Here is a 15,883-nt window from a genome sequence, read left to right as displayed (position 1 = left end):
TAAAGCTTTGTAACAGGAATACCAATGGAGAAAAGCTTTTCTGGTGTTTTTTTGATGCATTGTCAGCAAAAATGAAAAGCACTGAGAAAATAAAAAACTTGATTTGGGGCTAAGCAAAGGGCATGTACTTACCAGTTTTATTATTAAGAGCTTTTTTTTTTTTTTTTTGAGACACTGTCTGGCTCTGTCGCCCAGGCTGGAGTGCAGTGGCTGGATCTCAGCTCACTGCAAGCTCTGCCTCCCGGGTTTACGCCATTCTCCTGCCTCAGCCTCCCGAGTAGCCGGGACTACAGGCGCCCGCCACCTTGCCTGGCTGGTTTTTTGTATTTTTTAGTAGAGACGGGGTTTTACAGTGTTAGCCAGGATGGTCTCGATCTCCTGACCTTATGATCTGCCCGTCTTGGCCTCCCAAAGTGCTGGCATTACAGGCTTGAGCCACCGCGCCCGGCCCCATTAAGAGCTTTTGCAATAGAAAAAGTCAACCAAAACAAAACAAAAAAGCAAGAAACTTCATACTTGACATGCAATCACTGTATCTTGATTTGACTACAGTACCTGGCTATAATGATGAAATTTTTTTTTTTTTTTTTTTTGAGACTGAGTCTCACTCTATCTCCCAGGCTGGAGGGCAGTAGCATGATCTTGGCTCACTGTAACCTCTGCCTTCCAGGTTCAAGCGATTGTCCTGCCTTGGCCTCCTGAGTAACTGGGATTACAGGCAAGTACCACCACGCCACACTAATTTTTGTATTTTTAGTAGAGGCCGGGTTTCACCATGTTGACCAGGCTGGTCTTGATTCCCTGGTCTTAGGTGATCCACCCTCCTCGGCCTCCCAAAGTGCTGGGATTATAGGCATGAGCCACTGTGCCCAGTCTGATAATGTGTTTTTTAAAAAATGCTTTTTTAGGCTGGGCATGGTGGCTCATGCCTGTAATCCCACCACTTTGGGAGGCCGAGGCGGGCGGATCACAAGGTCAGGAGATCGAAACCATCCTGGCTAATATGGTGAAACCCCATCTCTACTAAAAATAAAATAAAAATTTAGCCAGGCGTGGTGGTGGGTGCCTGTAGTCCCAGCTACTTGGGAGGCTGAGGCAGGAGAATGGCGTGAACCCAGGAGGCGGAGCTTGCAGTGAACTGAGATTGTGCCACTGCGCTCCAGCTTGCGTGACAGAGCGAGACTCTGTCTCAAAAAAAAACTTTTTCAGTTTCGCTCTTGTTGCTCAGGCTGGAGTGAGATGGCTTGATCTCGGCTCACTGCAACCTCCGCCTCCCGGGGTCAAGCGATTCTCCTGCCTCAGCCTCCCAAGTAGCTGGGATTACAGGCACGTGCCACCACGCCCGGCTAATTTTTTATTTTAATTTTTTATTTTATTTTATTTTTATTAGAGATGGGGTTTTACCATGTTGGCTAGGCTGGTCTGGAACTCCTGACCTCAGGTGATCCGTCCATCTCAGCCTCCCAAAATGCTGGGATTACAGGTGTGAGCCACCTCACCTGGCTTTTTTTTTTTTTTTTTTTAAATCATGATTTTAACAGAAGCCTGCATTCATGGTGAGATATGCCCTTTATTTCTCTAATTGCAAGACACTTTCCTGAATCCTCTTGTCAGTTGCACCTTTTAATACAATTGAGGTGACACTGTTCTTCATGGTGACTGTGTTCTTTATGGTGACACTGGTCTTTCCCAAGAAGTTTTAGGTAATTCAGAGTCTATCAGATTTTAAATGAGTAATTTACATCAGATTTTAAAATGTGCTTCAAACATGGGTGCTTGTATTCAAATTCATGCTTTATAGAAAAATGCGTATCAGTTCAACACTTGACTAACTGCAGCCACATTCACACTACTGAATAGTTCATGAGTTTAGGTCGTAGGGTGCTAGCCTGACTTTCCTCATGTGATAATTGTGACACAGAAATGGCCAGATATAAAGAGTCAATTTTACTTTTTTTTTTTCTTTTTTTAAGAGAGGGGTTTCTCCTGTGTAGCTGAGGCTGGAGTGTTGGGGCTTTTCAAGGCACTATCATAGTGCACTAGAGCTTGGAACTCCTGGACTCAGGTGATGCTTCTGCCTTAGCCTTTCTAGTAGCTGAGACTACAAAGAAACAATTTAGTTATGCATAGGTGACCTGAGATATTAGTGCCATTGTTTATGGTGACAATATTTTCGAATTCAAATAGTGTCATTTGTAAGTTGGTTTGTATTTAAGGAGACAATCCATGAGACCAAGTATTTAAAATTGGCCGGGTTGGTGGCTCATGCCTGTAATACCAGCACTTTGGAAGGCTGAGGGGGGCAGATCATGAGGTCAACAGATCGAGACCATCCTGGACAGCATGGTGAAACCCTGCCTCTACTAAAAGTAAAAGAATTACCTGGGCATGATGGTTCGTGCCTGTAGTCCCAGCTACTCGGGAGGCTGAGGCAGGAGAATTGCTTGAACCCGGGAGGTGGAGGTTGCAGTGAGCCGAGATGGTACCACTTCACTCCAGCCTGGTGACAGAGCAAGACTGCATCTCAAAAAAAAAAAAAAAAAAAAAAAAAAAAATCTAGCTTGCACCTGAAGTAGCACACCTCTGGTATTTCTGTGGATATTTATTATAAACAATTTTATTTTTCTCTCAATATAGTTGCATTAATTTTATGGGTTTTCCTTTAATTTCTGTAAATTGGCCTTTATGTAAAAGTTCAACTGGCCGGGCATGGTGGCTCACGCCTGTAATCCCAGCACTTTGGGAGGCCAAGGTGGGCGGATCACCTGAGGTCAGGATTTTGAGACTAGCCTGGCCAACATGGTGAAGCCCTGTCTTTACTACAAATACAAAAAACTAGCCTGGTGTGGTGGTGCGCGCTTGTAATTCCAACTACTCGGAAGGCTGGGACAGGAGAATCGCTTGAATCCGGGAGGCGGAGGTTGCAGCGAGCTGAAAGTGCCATTGCACTCCAGCTTGGGTAACAAGAGTGAAAGTCCATCTCAAAAAAAGAAAAAAAAAGAAAGTTCAACTGCAGGTTTCAAAAGCTCTTAGGCCTGGAAAGGCCAGAGGTCTAATTCCTTTATCTGTTTGAATATTAAATTATGGTAAACCCTCTGAGGGGAACAATATTGGATTCCTAACTGTCTCATTTTCGTTTTATTCCTTGTATACCATAGCGATCAGCAAGGGTATCTTGCTAACGGTTTCGCAAGATCCTATATAAAAAAGTTGCTTAGGCCGGGTGCAGTGGCTCATGCCTATAATCCCAGCATTTTGGGAGGCTGAGGCGGGCAGATCACCTGAGGTCAGGAGTTCAAGACCAGTCTGGCCTACATGGTGAAACCCTGTTTCTAATAAAAATACAAAAATTAGCCAGTTGTGTTTGCGGGTGCCTGTAAATCCAGCTACTCGGGAGGATGAGGCAGGAGAATAGCTTGAGCCTGAGAGGCGGAGGTTGCAGTGAGCCGAGACCGTGCCACTGCACTCCAGCAGCCTGGGCAACAAAGCAAGACTCCGTATTTAAAAAAAAAAAAAAAAAAGTTGCTTCATGTTACAAGCCAGTGACTCTTGGATGGGATGCGTTTCCGAAGACGTCGCTGTTCAGCAGGGCAGTGAAAAGGGCACCCTTTTAATGATCGCTTTCCCAAGCAGGCAGGGATCCAAGTGTCCGGAAACGCCGGGAGCTGGCCGCCGGGTGAGCGGAGGACGAAGGGGTCTGGCTTCTAGGGGACAGGCCTTGGCAGCCGCTTTGACGCGTAGCCCTGTGGAAACCAATTGCATTTCTCTTCATATCTTCCACCAGGCCAGGGCCTGGGGTTACCGCTGGAGGAGCTAAAGACCGCCCCTGCCTCCCCAGCCGCCCCTTGCCCGGCGCGGGAACCCGACGTAGAGCCCGCCAGGCGGCGGGACTCCACTAGCAGCTGCGCGCCTGCGCATGGGGCCGAGGGCGCGAGCGTTCCTTCCCCGCCAGGCGTTCCGCACTTCGTCGCCCGGCCGGCGCGCCTGCGCGCCAGCTGGGAGGAACTCAGCGTCTCCGCCAAGGCGGGCGGGAGGACGCGCGCGCGCCCGCGGCTAGGGGGAGGCGGTGCGGCGGCGGTAGGCGTGCCGCGCGCGCCGGTGGGAAGCGTCCGGCTGCCACAGCGCCAGCTCCGTCGTAGTCGCTGCCGCCCGTGTCCCGCTCGCCCCTCCTTCCGCTCCCCCGCCCGCCGCTGCCCGGGCGCATGCGCCGCCGGAGCGCGAGGGTCGGCTTCGGGTGTGTGGTGGCGGCAGAGCGGAGCTGCGAGGCCCGAGAGTCAGAACCTGGGGGAGAGGGATGGTCTCTGCACGAGGGGGAGCCGGAGGAGCCGCCGCCGCTGCCGACGCCACCGCCGCAGCCGCCGCCGCCGCCGCCCCGGCACCCGCCTCCCGGCGCTGACGGTCTCGTACGAAGCCGGCGAGGGGGAGCCAGCAGCGGCGGTCGCCGGCACGCCGCCCAGCATGGTCCGGGAAACCAGGCACCTCTGGGTGGGCAACTTACCCGAGAACGTGCGGGAAGAGAAGATCATCGAGCATTTCAAACGGTGAGTGACACGAGGCCCGCGGCCGCGCTTGCTCCTCGGGCGCCGCTTCTCGGCCCGGCCCGTTGCCGGCCCCTCCCGGAGCGCGGAGCTGGTGAGGAGGACCCCGGCCCGGACCCACGGGCTCTGTGGACCTCGTCAGCCGCTCGACCCGCGTCGCGGCGTTGGGCCTCGGGTGTCGGCGGTGCGGGCGGTCGAGCCGCGCCGCCTTCCAAGAGCCCGCGGGGCCCCGGCGGCCGCGTCCCTGACGAGGGAGGTGGCCGAGGCTCGGCCTCCACGCAGCCGGCGCCCCGGGGCTGCCCTCGCGTCGGCCCGGGAGCCGGTGGGAGCCGCGCTGGGCGGCGGGGTCGCGTCCTTGCGCGTTGTGCCCGGCCCGGAGCAGCCGGGACCCGAGCCCGCCCGACAGCCCGGTCCGGCGCCGCCACTCCGAGCCGCTCTGCGGGCGCTCGGCAATGTCTGACTTCGGGAGGGTTCCGTGCCTAGGGAAAGGCGGTGCGAAAACAGAAGTCGCAATAGGTACTGTGGGCGCGTCACGGACCCGGAGAGACCACCTAGGACCTCTCCGGAGGATTTGCACCCTTGAAACTCACTGGGAATGGCAAACGTTTCTCGTTTTTGCGAGGCTGAGTGGAGAGTGGTGTGAAATAAGTTGGTGCGCCCGTTTGGGCTCCTTGGTCTCCGGCGGAGGAGACCGCGGACTCTGACAGGAGGTTGCCCGCCCCGGCGCCCGTAGCTTCGGGTCGCACTCCCCGGCCGCCCTAAGACCCTGGTGCCCCCCACCCCTGAATTCCCGAATCAAACCGTAAAACATTCCAAACCTTTTACGATGAGAAGATGTAGCTTCAAAAAAACAAAAAACCTCCCCTGAATATTTTTGTGAATTATAAGAATAAATGTTGTCCTTGATACATCTTATTGAGTAGCATGTAGCGCGTTTTCTTTGTGAAATGCTTGTGTACCGTAACGGATAGGCCTCCGCATAAAACACTTATTAAAATGACGATTGGCTTGTACTTGGTGCAAATTCAGAGGGACCATAGCAAATCTGTGATTGTATTCGAAAATGACAGTTTATTCCGATATTTAAGACCCTGGAAGGTTTCAAGTTTGGCTTTTAATTTCCCTTACTATGTAGTGAGTGAAGGAAATTATGGAGCGTCCTCATTAATGAGTCACCATGGGAAAAATAGATTGCGTCGCTCGCCTTGAGCCGCTTGGATAAGGAAATGGAAGCAGCGGCGGCGGAGCCTCCTGTCTTTTAAATGGAGGATCATTGATTGTGTTGGTGGTTGCTGTTACTGGGGCATTAAACCCTCGCCGCTGGAGCGCGCGTCTGCGCGTGTCCGCGTGTGAAAAGGAGCCGGGAATCGTGGGGCCATTCATAACCTGCTGGAGCTGTCCTCCGCAGGCCGGGGGGAGGTGCGCGCTTCCAGGGACTCTCCCGGTGTTTACTACGTCGTGCCTGAGAAACCAGGCGGGGGCGGGGGGAGGCAGGGAGCAAAAATTCACCTCTGTGCCCTAGGATGAAGGGGAGACCACAGGCTGGATTGGGAAGCAGATGGGAACTTTCTCTTCCTGGCGCTGCTCCACCCCTTACCCGCCTCCCACCTCCTGCCTTCTCCCTCAGTATCGTCAGTGTTTTGATGGAAAAATCATTTAGGTGCAGATTATTGGAGTGGAAAAACCACTTAGATGTGCTCACTTTAATCCCCCGCGGACTTTCTCTGTAGGTCTCTGCCTGGGAAATTCGTATGCACCGATGTGCAAGCACGTGCATTGCAGCATTCGCTCGCTCCTCAGTGTTATGTGCCCAGACGTGTCATTTCTCATTATGCAGATTCCAGAGACATTGCATGCCTATGGTGGGGAGTTTGGCCCCTCTGCAAGATGAGGGGGCAGAGAAGAAAGAAGAAATCGTCCCAGGCAGCTTTGGAAGGGTTCTTAGTGGACGGTGCTGCGGTCTGGCTTGTGTGAATGACTTTCTAAAATGGCGGCCAGGACCCACTTTATGTGGGAATCAGCAGAGCCGATCTCAGAATGCACAGAGGGAGGAGGGGGCGGAGGATTCGAGCTGCCTTGGAAAGCGGCAGTCTGGAAGAACATTACTGTATTAAAAACGGCTTAGCTGGCACTTTGCTCACGACTGCATTCAAAGGAGTATCTTACCTATTGCAGAGTAAAAGCAGATGCTACTGATAAAAAGCAGATTATTTTAAAACTGAGCAGATCATGTGTCCCTGGAATTCTTTTATTTTAAAGGTCTTTTTTTTTTTTCATTTTTAAACAAATCTATTTAGTTCTTTAAATAGACAGTACATTTTTATGGGTTCAAAGCACGTGAAAGGTATACAGAGAAAAATCTCCACCTCTGACCCTGGGATTCCCAGTTCCCACACTTCCTCCCCTCATCCCCCAACATCCAGGTAATGTCTATTTCTGGTTTCTTGTTTATCTTTCTGCATGTACAAGAAATGTTCCTGCTGATCCAGCCGTGGAGCTAAATGGACCTTGTTTGGAGGAACTCAAGGCTTTTTATCCCTATTGTGGGATATATTTTGTAAAATGTGTGATTGCTACTGGGAGTAAAAATGAAATCTGAATAAGTGAAAAGAATAAAAAAGTAGTTGTACCAGAATGATGTCTCTGCAAGAAAATGAAATAGTATTCACTTCCGGTGTCTTGTAGAAATCAGAATGAGAAAAACCATGCAATACCTATATTAAAACTGAACTTTAAGTGCCTACTTTTACCCTTTTCCCCAGCTGATTACATTAATAACTGTTTTACAGGATTAAGAGGTGTACACTGGGAATACATTATGTAAAACGTTTTCAAGATGAATGTTCTCTTAACAGTGATTAGGCTTTTGTAGTAAGTGTTTGGATTTTACAAAAAGATTAAACCAGACAGCTTTGGGGACAGCTTAGAGACGTTTTAACAGAAAAAAGAGGTCAGTCAATTCTTTAAAAATTTTTTAAATTTATTTTTAAATTTACATTCTGATTAGTTGTTTTGTTGTTTTTAAATGAACGGTAGATTGAGAGGAGGATGGTGATTTGGCTCCCCCCCCAGTGCCAAAGAAAGACCAAATCCTTAAAACATAATCAGAACGTTTACAAAAATTGGCTTTTCTTTTCTTGCAATAATAATAAATCTGTTGTTATTTTTACAGGTTTCAGTTTGCTGATTTAAAAAAATTAAATGAGAACTATTTCTGAATCGGGTTTTAGTTAACAAAGATTCATTACAGGGGCACAATAGAGAAAGCCCTTTCCTTTGTACGTTAGCTGGGTTGAAGGGGGAAGGGAGGAGTTATACAACAATTGATTCCTGTCTTTTAGTTATGAGAGGGAGAGGTGTGTGCAAAGGCGACTCCTTGAATTGGAATGAGCAAATGAATAAACCCTTAAAATATTTAAAATCTTTATCTTTTCAGATTTTAAGTATGTTGCGAATTTATGTTTTTCCCATCCATCTCCAGTTTCAGAGACTAGGTTAAAGATTATGCAGAGGTGAAGTGAGGTAGCCCCTCGTGTAAAAATACTGTTTTAGAGGCTGGGCGCGGTGGCTCACGCCTGTTATCCCAGCACTTTGGGAGGCCGAGGTGGGCGAATCATGAAGTCGAGAGTTCAAGACCAGTCTGGTGAACATGGAAAACCCGGTCTCTACTAAAATACAAAAAATTAGCCCGGCATGGTAGTGTGCGCCTGTAGTCCCGGCTACTTGGGTGGCTGAGGCAGGGGAATCACTTGAACCTGGGAGATAGAGGTTTCAGTGAGCTGAGATTATGCCACTGCACTCTAGCCTGGGCGATAGAGCAAGACTCCGTCTTGGGGGTTGGGGAGCGGAGAATGAGACCCATTTAAAAATGTAATTTGTTTTTGCTGATTTTAAATGTTTGATCACAGTGGCTTTCCTGAGTTAAATAGATGGAATAGTTACTACATTTTATGTATATTCAGATATCTTTACCTCTGGGACACAATATAAAATATTGAATTTCCTTGTCCTGACTACTAGGGATATTTTTAGATTTAAACACATTTGACTCACTGTAACCTGTATCATTGTTACATCGCTTCTTCATTTGAGACCAGAAGGTTTCTATGAAACCACTTCTTGTCTATGGCCATACCACCCATACCACCCCCATCCCGTATGTGAAACCACCTCTGGTTTTGAATATTCTGATTTTCAATATCTATTTTCATGATAGGCTTTTGCACATTTTAAAAATAAAACAAAATTTTCAGTTATCCTGAAGCAACATTAAAAATTACACAGAATAATTATATAAAGCAATACAGAATAATACAGAAAAATTATACAGATTATACAAAATAATAAAAAATAGCAAAATGGATTTTATTTTCCAAAAGGAATGCCCCTGGCAGATTGGAGGAAAATACAGGGCTCAGTGCCAGGAAGAATGATAGTGTTTCGCTTGTGTAGAGGGCACCTTTTTCTAACTACCTTTGTTGTAGACTCGTGATTGCTGGGATTGTATTGTGTGATATGCTTATGAAGAGGTTTCAGGCTTGATTTATGGGACATTTTAAATCCTGTGAACACTAATCCTTTGGGAAAATTTATGTAGGAGGTTTTTCCAAATAGTCTTTCAAGTTTCCCTTTCCCCCTAGTTTGAAGTTTTACTGGAATTAAAAAAAAATTTAAACTATTCCATGAGAACCAGCATATCCAGTCGGAGACTATATATTTCTTTGCTTTTATTAATTGACTGACTGACTGAGATAGAGTCACCCAAGATGGATTGTGGCTCAATGCAGCCTTGACCTCCCAGGCTCAAGTGATCCTTCCACCTCAGCCTCCAAAGTAGCTAGGACCACAGGCATGTGCCACCACACCTGACTAATACTTTGTAGGGATGGAAGGTCTCCCTATGTTGCCCAGCGCTGGTCTTGAACTCCTGGGCTCAAGTGATCCTCCCACCTTGACCTCCCAGAGTGCTGGGTAAATTACAGGCATGAGCCAGCTTGCCCAGCCTTCGCTTTTATTTTTATTTTCATTATTTTTTAATTTTTATTTTTATTCATTTTTTTGAGATAGAATCTTGCTCTGTCGCCCAGGCTGGAGTTCAATGGCATGGTCTCAGCTCACTGCAACCTCTGCCCTCCCAGTTCAAGTGATTCTCCTGCCTTAGCTTCTCGAGTAGCTGGGATTACAGGTGCTTGCCACCACACCCGGCTAATTTTTGTATTTTTAGTAGAGACGGGGTTTTACTATGTTGGCCAGACTGTTCTCACTCCTGATCTCGTGACTTGCCCTCCTTGGCCTCCCAAAGTGCTGGTATTACAAGCATGAGCCACTGCGCCTGGGCTAATTTTTGTGTTTTTATTAGAGTCGGGGTTTCACCCAGTTGGCCAGGCTGGTCTCGAACTCCTGACCTCAAGTGATCTGCCTGCCTCTGCCTCCCAAAGTGCTGGGATTACAGGTGCAAACCACCATGCCCGGCCTGCTTGCTTTTATTTTTAAAACATTTTTAGTGTTAGTTTGAGCTGTAGTTAACTGTCCACAGTATTTAGAGTAAATAATGTAGGCTGAAAATACTTTGGTGTATATATTCATTAAATTGGGCTCCTGAATTGTGTTATTGGATGATTTGAAATAAGTGCTGTTCAGCCCCTTGAAACACATATATTAGCTTGCTGAACAAGGAGACTAAATAGAGTATGTTTATCTGTAGTTAAATCTTTACTATTTGATTTAAAAATTTTTTAAACTTATTATTTTTACGTGCCTTACAGCTACACATATTTTGAATGAAAATAGTGTACCTCTCTGTGGAAACCAATTAGAATGTTAATCATTTTATTATAAACCATGTAATTTTTGTGTGATATCTTGCTGGTTTTTAGTATGTGGAAATATGCTTTTCAGTGAGTGAAGATTTTTTTGATACAATTTTAAAGTATCTCAGTATTCAGATTGTTCTCCCTACATGTATCCCTGTCTGCCAAGTTGAAGATTACAAGCATCTAAAAAAACCATAGTGGAATGGCTCTGTAAAATCCTAACTTAAATTTAGTGAATTCTTGGATTTAATTATGATTTCATTTTGAGTATAGAAATGAAATGAACTCTAGCATATTTAAAGATTTGTATTATATAGTTTAAGGAACTGCTCCAATCCTTAGAATTAAGGAATATTTGTGGGAAAATTCAAACGAGAAACACTATTTCTTATCCTGTGTCCCTGGTGCTAGATTTTTAGTCCAGCCTTAAATGCACGGGTTGTGTGTGGGTGTCTTTGTATTGCATGCTGTTTGGGTCACTAGGGAACATTGCCAGATGATATGAAGATTTTTCTAATTATACATTGTATTGACTTTGTTATATTCCCATTACGTTACACATAGCATATGTATTTTTACATATAATACGTTCATAGTTTCTTTGATTCTTAAAACTGTTTGACTAAAAGTGATTTTTTTTTACACATTTTTTCCTTTGATTTAAAAACTGGGTCTTATGAACTCAAAAACATTTTGTAGTTTACAAAACTACATTTAACATGTAGCGATTTATCTTTTACCAATCAAATTGGTGGGTAGTAGAAGTATTTTGTCTGAACCATTAATTTTTTAAAATTATGCTATTTGCAGTCGGGCATGGTGGCTCCTGCCTGTAATCCCAGCGAAGCGCTTTGGGAGGCTGAGGTGGGTGGATCACGAGGTCAGGAGTTCAAGACGAGCCTGACCAACATGGTGAAACCCTGTCTCTACTAAAAATACAAAAAATTAGCCTGGCATAGTCGCGAGCGCCTATAATCCCAGCTACTTGGGAGGCCGAGGCAGGAGAATCGCTTGAACCCAGGAGGTGGAGGTTGCGGTGAGCTGAGAGCATGCCATTGCACTCCAGCCTGGGTGACAGAGCAAGACTCTGTTTCAAGAAAAAAACAAAATATATTTTATATATATACACACACACACACACATATATATATGTATTTGCTGTTTGCAGTGAAGGCTCATTTGCATTCAAGATTATTTAAAAGTCTCCTTGGATTAAAAGATAAAAGAACAATTTATTACTTTATTATATGAAAAGGATGTTAGAATCTTTTTTTTTTTTTGAGACAGAATCTTTCTCTGTTGCCCAGGCTGGAGTACAGTGGCGCGATCTCAGCTCACTGCAAGCTCCGCCTCCTGGGTTCACGCCATTCTTCTGCCTCAGTCTCCCGGGTAACTGGGACTACAGGCACCCGCCGCCACGTCCAGCTAATTTTTTGTATTTTTAGTAGAGATGGGGTTTCACCACGTTAGCCAGGATGGTCTCCATCTCCTGACCTCATGATCCACACGCCTCGGCCTCCCAAAGTGCTGGGATTACAGGTGTGAGCCACCGCGCCCAGCCGGATGTTAGAATCTTTAATGAAGACCACGTCGATCAGAATTCAGGAGGAAGTACTAAACTTGGATGGGAAAATGCATCTTTATTTTTAGTAACTTTTTACTGGGATCTAATATTTCCTTCAACTATAATATAGAGAAAACTAATAGGTAGTAGTTGTGATTTTCGTCACCAATACAAATCATATGTATTTTCATATTTTGTATTACAGTTTTTGCAAATACTTCATTATAGTCGTCACAACTTGGAAATTACAGTAGCTGTTAGACCTGCTGCCAGATACTTTTTTTTTTTTTGAGACAGAGTCTTGCTGTGTTGCCCAGGCTGGAGTGCTGTGGCATGATCTTGGCTCACTGCAGTCTCTGCCTCCCAGGTTCAAGCAATTCTCCTGCCTCAGTCTCCCAAGTAACTGGGATTACAGGCGCCCACCACCATGCCCAGCTAATTTTTGTATTTTTAGTAGAGACGGGGTTTCACCATGTTGGCCAGGCTGGTCTTGAACTCCTGATCTTAGGTGATCCGCCTGCCTCGACCTTCCAGTGTGCTGGGATTACAGTCATCAGCCACCGCGCCTGGCCTAGATACTTTTATTTGGTGTGTTAGTAAAGAAGCATATATATTACTATATGATCAATTTGTGTCATATATCTTAAAAATTCTATTTCAGGAATTTTGAACATAAACAAAAGTGGACACAATAGTCAGTGAATCCCAGGTACCTATAGTTCATCTCCAACAACCATCATCTATGGCCTATCTACTTTTCTCCTTCCTGTATTTTTTTTTTTTCTTGAGACAGGATCTCACTTTGTCACCCATGCTGGAGTGCAGTGGTGTGATCACTGCTCACTGTCCTTTCGACCTCCCGGGCTCAAGAGATCCTCCCACTTTAGCTTTCCAAGTAGCTAGGACTACAGGCGCGTACCACCACACTTGGCTAATTTTTGTATTTTCTGTAGAGACAAGGTCTCACTCTGTTGCCCAGGCTGGTCTCGAACTCCTGGGTGCAAGTCATCTATCTGCCTCGGCCTCTCAAAGTGCTGGGATTACAGGTGCGAGCCACTGCACCAAAGCCTTTTTGAGACCGAGTCTCGTTCTGTTGCCCAGGCTGAAGTGCAGTGGCATGATCTCAGCTCACTGCAACCTCCATCTCCCGAGTTCAAGTGATCCTTCTACCTCAGCCTACCGAATAGCTGGGACTACAGGCCTACGCCACCACACCCAGCTAATTTTTGTAATTTTAGTAGAGATGGGGTTTCACCATGTTAGCCAGGCTGGTCTTGAACTCCTGACCTCAAGCGACTGCCCACCTCAGCCTCCCAAAGTGTTGGTATTACAGGCATGAGCCACCATGCCTGGCCCCTATTTTTTTTTTTTTTTCCCATAAAAATTTTTTTTTCTACTAGGTTGGAGTGTAATGGCATAATTATGGTTCACTGCAGCCTCGACCTCCTGGGCTCAAGGTATCCTTTCACCTTAGCCTTCTCAGTATGTGAGACTATAGGCATGAGCCAGTGTCCAGCTAATTAAAAAAATTTGTTCTAGAGACAAGGTCCGGTGGCTCACACCTGTAATCCCAGCACTTTGGGAGGCCGAGGTGGGCGGATCACGAGGTCAGGAGATCGAGACCACAGTGAAACCACGTCTCTACTAAAAATACAAAAAATTAGCCGGGCACGGTGGCAGGCGCCTGTAGTCCCAGCTGCTCGGGAGGCTGAGGCAGGAGAATGGTGTGAACCCGGGAGTTGGAGGTTGCAGTGAGCCAAGATCGTGCCACTGTACTCCAGCCTGGCGACAGAGCAAGACTCCGTCTCAAAAAAAAGAGACAAGGTTTCACTATGTTGCCTAGACTGTTCTTGAACTCCTGGGTTCAAGTGATCCTCCTACCTTGTCCTACCAAAGTGCTGTGATTACAGGCATGAGTCATTGGGCCCAGCAAAAAAAAAAAAAAAAAAAAGTTCAGGATGAGACTAGAACTCCCACATCCCCTTCTCCCAAATTCCCCAGTTAACATTTTGTCACGTTTGCTCCATTACCCTCTGTTGTCTTTATGGTATGATGTCCTTCCACTCTAAATTCTCTAGTGTGTACCTCCCTGAAACAAGGACACTTTCCTGTATTGCCACCCTGTAGTCCTCCGAGTTAGGAAATCAGAATTGATACAACACTACCACCCAAACCATAGCTTAGGTATATAGTAGGCTCTACCATCGAGGTTTGCGTAAGTACGCCCTGTGTTGTTTTCACAATGATGAAGTCACCTAAAGATGCATTTCTCAGAACGTATCCCTGTTCTTAAGTGATGCATGACTATATTTGGATGATCAGTTGAATTTTAAAAGAGCTTGGCCAGGTGCAGTGGCTCTCGCCTGTATTCCAGCACTTTGGAAGGCCGAGGCAGGTGGATCACTTGAGTTTAGGAGTTCCAGACCAGCCTGGGCAACATGGTGAAACCCAGGCTTTTTTAAAAAAAAAAAAAAAAAAAAAAAAAAAGGGGCCGGTCATGGTGGTGCAGTAGTCCCAGCTGTTCAGGAGGCTGAGGTGGGAGGATCACTTGGGCCCATGAGGCAGAGGCTGCAGTGAGCCGATATTACGCTGCTGTGCTCTACCCTGGGCAATAGAGCAAAACCCTGTTTGAAAAAACAAACAAACAAAAAACTTAATGTTTCAAAATAGTGTATAGCTATTATATGTGACATTGGTGTATCAGTTACTTTGAAATGAATCCTTCTGCTAACCAGCTATGTTCTTCAATCAAACATATCTCTCCTTAATTAGTATTTGTGAAGTTTCAAATAGTTTTAAATTATATTGCAGTCAGTTTTCTTTTTTAGTTTTTTTTTTTTTTTTTTTTTAATTAAGAGATGGAGTCTGACAGTGTCACCTGGGCTGCAGTGCAGTGGCTATACACAGGTGAGATCATAGCTCACTGCAGCCTCCAACTTTTGGCTTCAAGCAATACTTCCACCTCAACCTCCCAAGTATGTAGGATTACAGGTATGTGCCACTGCACTCTATTTATAGTTCTTTTTTTTTTGAGACAGGGTCTGTCTCTGTCACCCAGGCTGGAGTACAGTGGTGTGATCATGGCTTACTGCAGCCATTACCTTCTGAGATGATCCTCCCATCTCAGCCTCCCAAGTAGCTGGGACTACAGGTGCACGCCACAATGCTCAACTAATGTTTGTATTTTTGGTAGGGATGAGATTTCACTATGTTGCCCAGGCTGATCTTAAACTTCTGAACTCAAGCAATGTACTTGGGATTATGAGTGTGCACCACAGTTAATTTTAAAAAAATGACTGTGTGCTCTGTTATACTCTGTTATACTAATCTGTGCTTTATAAAGATATAAGATATGCACTCTTTTTTCTTTTTTGGTCTCTTCTACCTCTATTTTTCTTAAGAAGTAACCCTTTTCCACAGTGGTTTTTTTTTTTTTTTGACACAGATCATTCCCTTTCAGCCTGTTTGCTTTGTCATTCTAAAAGTAGATATAGAAAAGGAACTTTCATCACAGCTTTGTGTCTCAAAGAGTTGTGACATTTTATTTACTGTATATTGAATTGATTTGAAATTTGTTTTAAAAATGATTTTCAAGAGGACTCTTCCTAAAAATACTTACTTCTGGAGAAAGCTTTTTGTTCTAGAGATACTATAATTCAGAAGATTAAAATGTTGACTGGAGAGGCTCAGGTATTTAATAAGTGTAAAGAATGATCAGTTAACATCTTTTTTTTTGTTGTTTTTTGAAGCAGAGTTTCGCTCTGTCCCCCAGGCTGGAGTGCAGTGGCGTGATCTTGGCTCACTGCAAGCGCCTCCTGGGTGCACTTCATTCTCCTGCCTCAGCCTCCTGAGTAGCTGGGACTACAGGCGCCCGCCAACACACCCGGCTAATTTTTTGTATTTTTAGTAGAGATGTGGTTTCACCACGTTAGCCAGGATGGTCTTGATCTCCTGACCTCGTGATCCGC

At 45.7% G+C, this 15,883-nt stretch overlaps 1 protein-coding gene across 2 annotated transcripts in view; it reads left to right on the top strand.

Moving 5' to 3' along the window:
• Nucleotides 1-4,196: 4,196 nt before the first annotated feature.
• Nucleotides 4,197-15,883, top strand: part of LOC105473221 (spen family transcriptional repressor) — a 99,922-nt gene continuing 88,235 nt past the window's right edge. For both annotated transcript variants that reach the window (XM_024790146.2, XM_011726894.3), the window contains exon 1: nucleotides 4,197-4,541. In XM_024790146.2, coding sequence (XP_024645914.2) covers nucleotides 4,459-4,541 — 83 coding nt within the window. In that variant the 5' untranslated portion in view covers nucleotides 4,197-4,458. The remainder of the gene's footprint in view (nucleotides 4,542-15,883) is intronic.

The sequence above is a fragment of the Macaca nemestrina genome, chromosome 1 (genome assembly GCF_043159975.1).
Source record: "Macaca nemestrina isolate mMacNem1 chromosome 1, mMacNem.hap1, whole genome shotgun sequence".
Classification (NCBI taxonomy): domain Eukaryota; kingdom Metazoa; phylum Chordata; class Mammalia; order Primates; family Cercopithecidae; genus Macaca; species Macaca nemestrina.
Note: the sequence above shows the minus strand (reverse complement) of the source record. Positions and strands in the feature narration are given on the sequence as shown.